Below are 13,015 nucleotides of genomic sequence, written 5' to 3' on the forward strand. Positions count from 1 at the left end.
AGCAAACACACATATGCTGACAGTTTGCGTGTACACTCCAGAATCAACAAGCAGCGCTTTTGTTAGATTAGATTATATTTGCTTACATATTCTTCATGGTAGTCTTCATATTTCTTTTTCTTCATCATCCCATTAGTTAGGAACTTATGGCTTTCTGCATCATCCCCATCATCAAGGAATTGACTATAAAGATGAAAAATAACAGTAAATCACTAAATCTCTATTCAGCCTTTCATGTGCTCCATAACATAGGAACAGGCAAAATAAAGAATTTATTTGGTTCTTTAATCACAGACAACTGCTTATTGTCTAACACATCCATTGACCTGTTGCTGCTCAGAAGATCTAAATTTGAAGATTTGTTTGTGAGTGTGGGTCTTTTTCTTTTCACTTTTTGGAATGTTTAATCAACATACATGCATAGGGCAGTGGCTAGTTTCAGTGCAAACTAGAATGGAGAAGTAAGACGCCTCCTTCCCTCCACTAGTCTGGGGGTCCACCTTGGGCAAGTGGTAGTACCCCCTAGCCCCCCTACCTGGGGTTACAGGTAAAAAACCCTGATGGACCAAGACCTAAGAGGAAGAGAGACCCGGCCCGGAGGAAGTCTGAGGCCCTCGTCTGGAGCCAGGCCCAGACGGAGGGCCAGCCTGCGAGCCCCTGGTGGCCGGGCTTACCACGGAGCCCGGCCGGGCCCAGCCCGAAAAAGCGCGGGGGACTCCAGAAGCAGTTGCAGGGTAACGACTGGGCCGGAGGGCTGGAAGACCATCAGACACCTCAGGAAGGGAAAGCGGGGAACATCCAAGCTGTATACAGCAAGGAAGGGACACTGCTGACCTCAACTGAGGAGGTTGTTGAGCATGGAAGGAGCACTTTGAGGAACTCCTGAACCCGACTAATCCACCCTCTACGATCGAGACAGAGCCAGAAGATGATGGGGGTCATCGTCAATTTCCCTGGAGGAGGTCACTGAGGTAGTCAAACAACTCCACAGTGGCAAAGCCCCAGGGACTGATGAGATCCGTCCAGAAATGCTGAAGGCGCTGGGTGTTGAGGGGCTGTCTTGGTTGACACGCCTCATTAACATTGCGTGGAAGTCCGGGTTAGTGCCAAAGGAGTGGCAGACTGGGGTGGTGGTCCCAATATTTAAAAAAGGGGACCAGAGGGTGTGTGCCAATTACAGAGGCATCACATTACTCAGCCTCCCAGGGAAAGTGTACTCCAAGGTGCTGGAAAGGAAGGTCCGGCCGATAGTCGAACCTCAGATCGAAGAGGAACAATGCGGATTTCGTCCTGGTCGTGGAACCACCGACCAGCTCTTCACTCTCGCAAGGATCTTGGAGGGGGCTTTGGAGTTTGCCCAACCTGTCTACATGTGTTTTGTGGATTTGGAGAAGGCTTACGACCGGGTCCCTCAAGAGGTCTTGTGGAGGGTTATGCGGGAGTATGGGGTGAGGGGATCCCTACTTAGGGCCATCCAATCCCTGTACACCCAGAGTGAGAGCTGTGTCCATGTCCTCGGCAGTAAGTCGTCTTCCTTTCCGGTGGGGGTTGTCCTCCGCCAGGGCTGCGCTTTGTCACCAATCCTGTTTGTGATTTTCATGGACAGGATATCGAGGCATAGTCGTGCGGAGGTGGGTTTGCAGTTCGGCGAGCTGGGGATCACGTCGCTGCTTTTTGCAGATGATGTTGTCCTGATGGCAGCATCTGCCTGCGACCTCCAGCACTCTCTGGATAGGTTCGCAATTGAATGTGAAGCGGCTGGGATGAGAATCAGCACTTCTAAGTCTGAGGCCATGGTTCTCAGCAGGAAACCGGTGGTCTGTCCGCTCCAAGTAGGAAATGAGTCCTTACCCCAAGTGAAGGAGTTCAAGTATCTGGGGGTCTTGTTCACGAGTGAGGGAACCATGGAGAGGGAGCTTGGCCGGAGAATCGGAGCAGCTGGTGCGGTTCTGCAGTCGCTTTACCGCACTGTTGTGACAAAAAGAGAGCTGAGCCAAAAGGCAAAGCTCTCGATCTACCGGTCTATCTTCGTCCCCACCCTCACCTATGGTCATGAAGGATGGGTCATGACCGAAAGAGCGAGATCACGGATACAAGTGGCCGAAATGAGTTTTTTTCCGGAGGGTGGCTGGGGTCTCCCTGAGAGATCGGGTGAGAAGTTCAGTCATCCGGGAGAGACTCGGAGTAGAGCCGCTGCTCCTTTGTGTCGAAAAGAGCCAGCTGAGGTGGTTCGGGCATCTAGTGAGGATGCCTCCTGGGTGCCTCCCTAGGGAGGTGTTCCAGGTGTGTCCGGCTGGGAAGAGGCCGCAGGATAGACCCAGGACTAGGTGGCGGGATTACATCTCCGCACTGGCCTGGGAGTGGCTAAAGATTCCCCAGGCAGAGCTGGTTGATGCTGCCAGGGAAAGGGATGTCTGGGGCCCCATGCTGGAACTGCTGCCTCCACGACCAGACCCCGGATAAGCGAATGAAGATGGATGGATAGATGGACATGCAGCTAAAAGAGAACATCTAAAAATGTCCTTCCATCCATTTTTAGCCACCTTTGGCTGGTATTCACAGTATTGACTCGTGTCATCTGTCTGTATTTTGCATTTGCCACTAACATTATACCCTAGATGTTTTCATGTTTGTATTGGTACACTACAGTAAGTCTGTCTATTCTGTTGAGGACTACATGAAAGTTTTTTTTTAAACAACTCAATGTGTCATGGTCATTGACCAGGTGTCTACTATTCCCACAGCTGCTGTAGTACAGGACACAGAAAGATTTATTTATGAATGATATTTTAAATAGCCTCTGTCCTGACCTATCGATGGTGGCCTTTTCAGAGTCGATGGGCTCTGTGAAGCGGTCGTCCAGACTGTCGGTACTGTCGTCGTCTGCCTCCGTGCAGACTTTCTTCAGCTCCATGCGGTCCATGGCTTCTACAGGCTAACAGCAGTGCAGGATGTTCAGTTTAGAACAGTCCTCGGTATATGCAGTACACTTGGGCTCAAACTCAAGCAAGGGCAACAACCTAAAGTAAGCAGAGAGAAAGAAGAAAGTTAGAACAATGGGCCTCATTCAACAATATCTTCCAATCAATAAGTTCCATTCTTAAATTTCTTCCTAAGAACGTTTTTAAAGAAAGCTCCCGTCTGATTCACGAAGTGTTCATAAATCGATGGATGAGTTCACACCTGCCTTCTCATAATGATGAATCCCATGGTTTCACAAATTGAAAGCTCATGACCGTACACCTGAATTAGCATAGGTAAACTCCCTGACAGCCCCCGCGCCCTTGACTTTCCAACTCTTCGGTAGCATAATGGTTAGAGCGGGGTTGTGTCAGGTGCATTGGAAAGTCAGAGGACAGCAGATAGAATCCAGCATGGGCAATCAAAATCAGATTTTTATTTAGCCAAGTAGACTTCCTCCTAAGATAAATTTGCATTGGTGCATGGCAGTAAACATAGCAAGACAAGACAGTGTGAAATACAATGTTGAAGTGACAGAATACAATATACAACAGCCTACGGTGTACAAAAATGTGGGCTTTAATATACACTGCTGTCAAGTATGCCCAAACAAACATCTGAAGATCTAGGACTCCATCTGTCATATTTATCAGCGTCATTAAGATGCATGGGATATTAACCCAGTGAAAGCTGTATCCGGAGAAGGGAGACAGTTGAACCAGGCACATCGGGGATATTATTGGAAAGACAGCACTCGCTTTGTAAAATAATTAAAACAATTATTAAAAGATATAATGATACAAATATTATTGTATTGCAATCCTGTAATGTTATGCAACTGTTGATTTTAAGTTAACTCCTGTTTACTATCTACACCTCTAACTTCAGCCACAACTCTGGAGTGTGCCACCTCTATGACAACTCCTCTATGGTGGGCTGCATCAAGGCAGACAAGACCAAGGAACTGGTGGTGGACTTCAGAGGAACAAGAGGCCTTCAACCCCCATCACTATCCAGGGGAAGGAAGTTGAGATGGTGGACTCATACAAGTTCCTTGGAGTACACCTGAACAACAAACTTGACTGAACACTGAGGCCCTCTACTGGAAATGACAGAGCAGACTGTTCTTCCTCAGGAGGCTCAGGTCCTTTGATGTGTGTAGCAGGCTGCTGCGGATGTTCTACCAGTCTGTTGTAGCCAGCACACTTCCTCTTTGCCGTTGCCTGCTGGGGAGCTAAACAAGCTGGTGAGGAGGATCAGCCTGGAGACTGTGGTGGAGAGGAGGATGAAGGACTAACTGAAGTCTATTCTGAACAACCCCTCCCATCCCCTCTATGACAAGCTGTGGCAGATGGGGAGCACTTTCAACCACAGGCGCATTCCACCCAGGTGCAATATGGAGCGGTTCAGGCATTCCTTTGTGCCAGTGGCCACAACTCTGACAGTGTCAGAGCATTCCTGCATGTTGTGGAGGTGTGCCTGTATGTATGTATATGTGTGTATTACTAGACATATACAGCCTGGATGTATGTATATATGTGAATTCCTAGACATATCTAGTCCTTTTCTTCTTTTTATGCTTATTGCTACTATGCATAGTCTGTATCTGCATTTCCAGTCTCAGCTGTAATTTTTCCACTGCTGTAATGCCAAATTTCCCCCTAGGGGAATCATTATAGTAAGTAAGTGTCTGTCTGTCTATCAATCTATCTGATTCGACAAAAACAAACTGACCAGATCCACTGTGCTGTGACTGTTGTGATTGAGACCCTCTTTTCGGTCAACTGCACATGAATTTCAACTACACAGTGAATTCTCCAAGAATATGAAGGCTACACTGGTCACAGACGTAACACAGCCGTTGCTTGACTGCACATAACACCTTACACTGTGTAGTATGATAGTTTCACAAAGACCATGGTGATGGTATGTCCAGCAGGAACAACTTGAAACTGACAAAAGTCGGGATGAGTGCTAATCCACAAGGGCTGACTTAGAGCAACCAGCTTGCTACTGTTTTTGTTATGAAGATACATTTAAGTCTTATCAAACTTTGTGGAAATCTGGCATTATGGCCTTGATAAATGACTCTAGAAAAGAGAAGAAGCAGTGCTCTACATACATAGACCTCACATATTCCTGAAACTATTAACCATTTTATCTTCTTTTTATTTTTCATTTCAAAGCTTTATTTATACTTGTAAAGCACTGAGGTTTCCCTCATTTATAGTGTTGACAAGTTCAAACAGATACACGTGATGGACAATATCAGTTAACAATAACATTTTTGTTCAATCATATCTTCTGCTGTTTAATCAAGAGGATATGTAGTTAGTGTTTTCATTTGAGTTATTGTCAACAATTTGTTATCTGTAGGCAGTAGGTAATCTTCACAGATTTTATAATTATTGCTGAAGATAAGTATTAAACTCTTCATAAATTTGCTCTAACACATAATTTATGGCGTTCACATAGAAAATAATATAAAGAAGACGGGCATGGGCATTATCACAACAACATCACAAAACTTTGCTTCCCAAGGTCAAAGAAGCAATGTGGTTATGGGACCTGTCCCCTACTTCTGCCTACAACCTGAGAGTCTGGTTTACAAAGGCTGGTCTGTACTGCTGTCCACGCTCAACCCAATTTTATTGACCACACCAAGTGCAATGAGGAAAAGAACTAGAAGGGAACATTTCTGTATTTCCATCCTCCTTTAGACTTCCAATTATGCAGATTACATAACAGGCAGACGATGCACTGGGCAGAACATGCATCTGTTTGGCTGTTAAATGTGCTAAATTATTTAACGGGCAAATACCCACAATGCTTTTCTAGGCAACATAAAGGAGCCTTTGACAGAACTGGGTAAAAACAGTAGAGTGAATTTGCGCCATTCGCCCCCTTTTTCTGACCCATACCTCAGACCTCAACATACGCCATAGAAATAGGCACAGAAGAAGGCATATACGCACTTGGGCTTTTCCTTTGTATGACACTATAACCCATTAGTGAGTGTCCAAAACTATATATATATATATATATATATATATATATTTGAATCTGGAATTTCAACTTGCGCCTCAGAGGAAGTGGTCTGGAAATAACGCCAAGCGTGCTGTGTTTACAGTCAACTGTGTATGTCGATCCCCTACTACACATCCTCCATTTTGTTCTTTACTGGGAATACAGGAAACACACATTGGGGCCCATGGCCTTAAGGACTGTTAAATGCAAACTCTCCACCATAGGTCTCTACTGTGGAGATCATAACCCTATATCAGAATGTACAGTGGTGGTGAATATTTTTGTTTGTTGTTCATTTTGCTATTATAACAGAATAGTTTCACTATTTTTACTAGTGCTACACTGTAAAAACGTCATTGGTGTTTTATATTCATTATTGTCTGCAATGTATCTGTTATATCATGCTTTGATGCCTCCCAACCCGTTATCTCCATGAAGAAAAACCTGCTTGATCAGCCTTCATATCACTCCCTTCAACCACAGTAGGCTTCAGTTTACATTATTCTATTGACATTTTGATGATGGATGTTCACATGCATGGCTGACTGTGCATGTGCCTATTCACGTGATGACTTGCAAATTACTAAGCTTGTGTAGAGTGCCACATTGCTGGCAAAAAACAACCCTACCTTTCCTTACCTGCCTCAATGTCTGAAATTGAGGCTTCAGAAGTAAATAAAATGGAGTTTCTTCTGGTGGAACAAGGGCATACTCCAAACACAGGTTGCAACATCAAGGTTTGATATTTTATATATATACATATAAATGTACATACATAAACACTATTACATGTGAATGTCTCACACTAACTGTAAAATCTCAATGTGCTTGCTGCAACTCTATGATCCTTGATCCACTTCACATCAACACAAAATCCTCAAAGCCCGAGCACTTGAGCAGTATTCTTTTAAAATGCACAGTCTCAAACTGCCTCAAACCAACTACACACCTACATGAGAATTGTCTCTCCAAAAATTTTTAAAAAGAGCAACAAAATGAATAATACTCACTTAGTCAATGGCTCCACAAAGGGGGTTTCGATATGTTAGTTTCAAAAGTTTCAAATGTTGATTTTGGGGGATTAAGAGGACAGTGCAGAGGTAGCAGTGCAGCTGAGAGAGCCAAGAGCTGTTGCTTTTCTGTAACCCAGGTAAGGAGAAGGCTTTTAAAGAGCAGAGGGAGGACCCGCCCCGACCAATCAGTGAGAGAGCCTGTAACCAACAACTCCACCCCCACCAAATCATCCCCTCCCTATTAACCCTCCCCATCCACCTCGCCCTCCTCTTAACCATCCCCTATACCTACATCACCAAAGGGAGAGCACGAGTGAGACAGAAACTAGACATTCGACCTTATTCCCGTTTAGGGTGACAGTGAGACACTCTTCAACCTGCCAGAAACAACTGGTGGCGGGAGGCTGTGGCAACAGCCAGCCAATGAACGGCCATGACCCAAACGTTGCTCTGTGTGTAAGGTCACACTCCCGCGAGAGACGCACTCTTACAACTTTATGATCCTCATCACACACTTGGACATGCACACACACATTCCCTGTAATGTGAACTGAACACACATACAAATAGGCTTTCTTCATTGACACTTTTTTTAAGACAATAGAGGAATTGTATGTGTCCTGGAACATATAACACACACTGCTCAAAAAAAAAATTAGATGCTAAAAAAATAGGAAAAGGTAAGAAAATCCCACCCACAAACCCAGACTCCCAAAGTATCAACAAGAAATCCAACACCAAGTAACAAGAAGGAAAAATCACTCTTTTCAGATAACATTGAGAGAATATTTCAGATAGGAATTCGGTAAGAACTCCTACCACAGAGTAAGAGCAATGGCTTGGTTGAACTAGGTTCATGGAAATCAATGTCAAAGTATATATTTGTGTGAAATTCCTACTAACCATAACGGCTATCCACATCTTCACACCACCTCAGTAAAATCACAAAACTTCCTCTGGGATACAGGTACATTCCTTAAATGGTGTCATCCTTCCGAAGCGCAGGGAGGGTCATACCAGACAGTCTCACATCTCAGGGCCAGTCACCTGTGACTAGACCTCCCCTGGGCCAATTCCACAACATTCCAACTATGGGTTGGGGGTGGGTCTTCCATGTTAAGGGGTGTTCAAAGAGGAGCCATGACTATAGCAAGCTTGCTCTCTCTACTCACACACACATAAGACCAACTGTGTCTTTGCAACTCGACACAAAGGTTGAATAGCTAACACAGAGAGCCCAAACATGAAGTCCAAAAACAATGTGGTCTGCACATCAGCTAAACAAGATTTTCACACAGTTGTTACTTTTAAGGAAATGTAACATCTGCCACAGAGCCGTGGGATTCGGCCTAACCCTTTGAACATTATTTATCTATTGTGCAACTTTCTCATGGTTATTTGGATGAATAATAATTTAGGAATGGTGGTAGAGCAGTGGTCCCCAACCTTTTTTGGACCACGTACTGGTTTCATATTGACAATAGCTGTGTTCAAAATCGTTCACTTGTTCACTCACTCCCTATTCCGATATGTTAGTTTCAAAAGTTTCAAATGTTGATTTTGGGGGATTAAGAGGACAGTGCAGAGGTAGCAGTGCAACTGAGAGAGCCAAGAGCTGTTGCTTTTCTGTAACCCAGGTAAGGAGAAGGCTTTTAAAGAGCAGAGGGAGGACCCGCCCCGACCAATCAGTGAGAGAGCCTGTAACCAACAACTCCACCCCCACCAAATCATCCCCTCCCTATTAACCCTCCCCATCCACCTCGCCCTCCTCCTCTCCAACATGTCATTGGATCGTTATGACACGCATTTCAGAAAAAAAATGCTTTTTACGATGTCAATGGATTTCATTGCGTTTTGATGTGGATCCAGTAAGTTACGGGTAGGCTACGGTGCAATGTTGAATCTAATCGAATCAATAGAACTTTGTGTAAACAACGATTTTTGAGTAACAGTTGATTTGACTCCCCCCGGGCCTCATCGAATTCCTCTCTCTCCTTGGTTCCACTTTGCCGGGCAAAATAATGGTCTTAATTTTCTTCATTTTGTTAACGTTACTGGCAGGGGCATTCGGCGTCTGCACAGTCGTTTTTGAGTGAGGGCAGCTGAGCTGTCATCGCGTGTCATCACGAGAGTTCTGCGCGTTGCAGGTTGCAGATGTGGGACTTGTAATAAAAAATTAAAAAAGTTGTGGGACTTGTAGTTTTGTATACGGGTGCGCGCAACTTTGACTCTAGTTTGATCCAATTTGCATGGATTTATTTCAGGCGCAAAATGCGAGTGAAATAGTTGAAAACAGTACTCGCACAGTGTGCTCCTAAATTATTTTTTCTGATCGCACAAAACTATTTTTAGTCGCAAATGCAAGTAAAATGGTCGCACCTTAGAGCCCTGTATAGTGCAACAGTAATGTCTCCACCAATCAGAGACGTTGTTGGCAACCCTGCCCCAATAGCGGACCCTAGGACTACAACTGGCTAAATTGACTCTGATTGAGAGGAGAACTGTGCCACTGATTGTTTGTTTGGTTTCCACCTGTCTTTTTAGTCTTTGTATATATGCCTACATGTAGCTCCCATCTTATTCTTTGTCTGTTCATTATTTACTGTAGCTGTGCGTTGTCGTGGCTGCTGTCACTACTCAGGCCGCCATTGTAAATAAGTATCTGTTCTTTATTGACATGCCTGTTGAAATAAAGGTTAAATGAAAAAATAAAACAAGTTGTCCCTGGTGTTTCCTGTGCCATCTTGTAAGTTTGTAAACTTGTCAGCTTTGTCTTTTGTTCTCCACTTATTGAGTGTGTACCTTGGTTTTATTGTTTAGTCTGTTTTTTTTTTTTTTTCTTTAACAAACATTTTGTGGAAACTGCTGAAACCTCCATGTTACATGCACCTGTGACATTTACATGCAACCCTTATGATTGTGATGTCCAGTCCCAATGTCCACCCTAAACCCTCAAGCCCTGAGCCCTTATTGACATCACCTGGTAAAGTGGTTGAGTGCGAGAGGCTGCAAGGACTTGTATAATAAGGAATGGGACAGCACTTGCGACATCACGTTACGGTGACGTCAAAACATATTTCTTACTATTGTGGGTTTGGGACTTTATTTTTTTTTACTTTTACATTTTACGTGATGTTTTTCTTGTATGCCTACATGTAAATTAATTTTGGGCTGAGTCAAATCCCCTTTACATTATCACAACCCTCTGAGTTACCCTCAAAACATTTCTGTTCAACTTGTTGAAATCATTTCATTTTGTGGTCACAAGCTAACTACATTACTACCTGTGGTTGTTTATGATTAATCCAAATTTACACACATTTCTGCACCTCACAACTTTTTCCATATGTTGGAAATCTCAATTCAAAGAACACTGCATCGAGATGGATGATTAATGTCATGCAGCTTTTAACTGGGGAATCATATGATTTAGGGCAACAGGAATTGATGTAATTTATAACCATAGCTTACATATTTTCAACCAAATCAAATTATACAAACCCATGGGGTTGATAACCTAAAAATATTGAAACCAAAACCAAGCTTCTCACATGGCAGGTAGCTCAACAAGAGTTTAAGCCCAGGGGGGTGGAGAATAAAAATGCTAATGCATACTCAGACACTGTGCTGTGACATGATTTTTTTTTAAAACATTTAAAATGTGTAGCTGTTACTGTTTCATCTTGTTTGCATCTCTTCATTTGACCAGTCTTTTGTCTGCTTACATCTCAATCAGAAATCTTGGTATAGTCATGGACTCAGACCTGAATGTCAAAAGTCACATTAAGACAATTACCAAGTCAGCCGACTATCACCTGAAGAATATATCAAGGATTAAAGGATTTATGTCTCAGCGGGATCTGGAAAAACTTGTCCATATCTTCAGTAGGCTCGACTACTGTGACGGTGTGTTTACAGGTCTCTAAAAAATCGATCATATAACTGCAGCTGAATCAGAACGCTGCTGCTTGAGTCTTCACTAAGACTAAGAAAGTGGATCACATCACTCCAGTTCTGAGGTCTTTACACTGGCTTTCTGTCAAAGAATTAACTTTAAAATACTGCTGTTGGTTTATAAAGCACTGAATGGTTTAGGGCCAAAATATATTTCTGATCTGCTGTTACGTTATGAACCAGCCAGACCTCTCAGGTCATCTGGCACAGGCCTGCTTTCTGTCCCCAGAGTTAAAACAAAACATGGAGAAGCAGCATTCAGTTTTTATGCTCCACATATCAGGAACAAACTTCCAGAAAACTCAGGTCTGCTGCAACTCTCAGTTCTTTATCTATCTTATTCTAAATCAAGACTTAAGACTTTTCTTTTTGCTGCTGCTTTTTATTAAATCAAATAATTATTTATTAATACACTGCACTGTAACTTTTATTCCTGTATTTTATTTTTCCTGCATTTTGTTTTTAATGTCCTTCTTTTTTACATTTAGTTTTATACTGTATGACCTGATGTTTCTTGCACTTTGTCTTGATGCTTTTAATGTCTCATGTAAAGCACTTTGAATTGCCTTGTTGCTGACATGTGCTACTGTATGTATAAATAAACTTGCCTTGCCTCAATCAGTCCCACCTGTGTTCAATCCAATCAATTCAGTCAATATGTGAATCCATGCTCATTCCAGAGTCCCACAACTCATTCCCATTACTGTATGTAAGCCTACTAATATGTTCATGCAGAATCCCTGTGGTGTAAATATCTAGCTGTGACATTTATACTTTTTTGTAGATTAAACTGCCAGCTTCTTACTTAGCTAAACAAGTAGATAACCTTCCCTTGGTGTCTATGGTTCAGCCCCGGGTGATGCAGAATAAACATGCTAATGCCTACTCAGGCATTGTACTGTTTGGATTTCAGATACATTATTTCAAAGATTTTTTAATGTAAGAAGTTTAAAATAATTAGGGTCCGGGCCCCTCATGTATTTGTCATTTGTCTACTCCTTCCTCTTGCTCCTCAAAACGCCCATCCCCGATCCAGTGCTGTGCAGAAGCTGTAATTACTCATTGAAGTTACTTGTAAATCGCTTGCTTGCCTATTTTGGATGCATGACAGAGATGTAACAAATGTCAATCACTCAGGTCATGCAGTGACGCTAGCTCCTCATGGGAATTTTGTGCAAGCGTGGGAGCTTACAGGCGGTACAGGTGACCAAAATAAGCCTGTACCTCAGAAGCACATGTGACTCTCTGCAAATATCGCAGGAAGGCAGTGAATCATTTGCCAGATGACATATTTCTGCATGATGTTAATGGAAAGTGCTGTTTTTGTCAAATCAAGAATGTAACAAATGTAACAAATGCCTGTTTTTCAAGCAAATACTACCACTAACATTCCGATAATTTGGCCACGTTCTTCAAAACAGATTCAGAAGTCAGGAAATCACTGCTTTTTTGACAGTGCATATTTTCATAATTCAGATTTTATTCCCCAGTAGACCACTAAGTGTTAATGGTGATGTACACGGTCAGGCTTAACTGTAAATTACAATGATCACTGTACAACAAAAACCTCTCATTCATAGCAAATTAAATCAGGATTAAGTACAGTACAGGATACAGACCCTTCCAATTCCTCTACAGCCTTTCAAACTGACAAGTAGGTCTATATCCCCTGAGCTCAAAAGACTCCACTCAGGTTGCAGTGGCCAGCTGACTTCGGTGGATATGGTTCAGGACGACCAGAATAAGAAGAATGTGCATGGAAAGTAATATTGAAAATGGCCAGGTGTTTAATACAGCCCTAGTTGGTCAGGACCATAATGATACTGTAGTTGTCAACATTTCTGTTTTTTTTTGTCATGTAGGCAGATGATGTGAATAAGATTAGTAATTGCTGTTAAAAGAAAGATGTCTTCTGAGGAGAAACCCTGGCAGTGGTTCTGCAGTTTGGAAGTTGACGGTGCACAAGTTAGTAATTACGTGTGGCATGTCAAGAATCACCCTCCTTTCCCCTCTCCCTCACACCGTGGCGACACATTCTACACTTCCTCTCTCTGAGGCCA

General features: G+C 43.0%; 1 protein-coding gene across 3 annotated transcripts in view; it reads right to left on the minus strand.

The window, feature by feature from the left end:
* The window catches only part of slc38a4 (solute carrier family 38 member 4), a 63,381-nt gene that overhangs the window by 35,895 nt on the left and 14,471 nt on the right, over positions 1 to 13,015 (minus strand). The window contains exons 1-3 of one of the 3 annotated variants that reach the window (XM_084447904.1): positions 7,905 to 8,043; positions 2,811 to 3,020; positions 87 to 183 (exon numbers count right to left, since the gene is read on the minus strand). In XM_084447904.1, the coding sequence (XP_084304030.1) occupies positions 87 to 183; positions 2,811 to 2,923 (210 nt within the window). In that variant the 5' untranslated portion in view covers positions 2,924 to 3,020; positions 7,905 to 8,043. Of the gene's footprint in view, positions 1 to 86; positions 184 to 2,810; positions 3,021 to 6,998; positions 7,149 to 7,904; positions 8,044 to 13,015 lie in introns of those variants that run through there. The other 2 variants (XM_084447902.1, XM_084447903.1) reach the window with 2 other exon arrangements.

Source organism: Borostomias antarcticus, assembly GCF_949987555.1.
Source record: "Borostomias antarcticus genome assembly, chromosome: 13".
NCBI lineage: Eukaryota > Metazoa > Chordata > Actinopteri > Stomiiformes > Stomiidae > Borostomias > Borostomias antarcticus.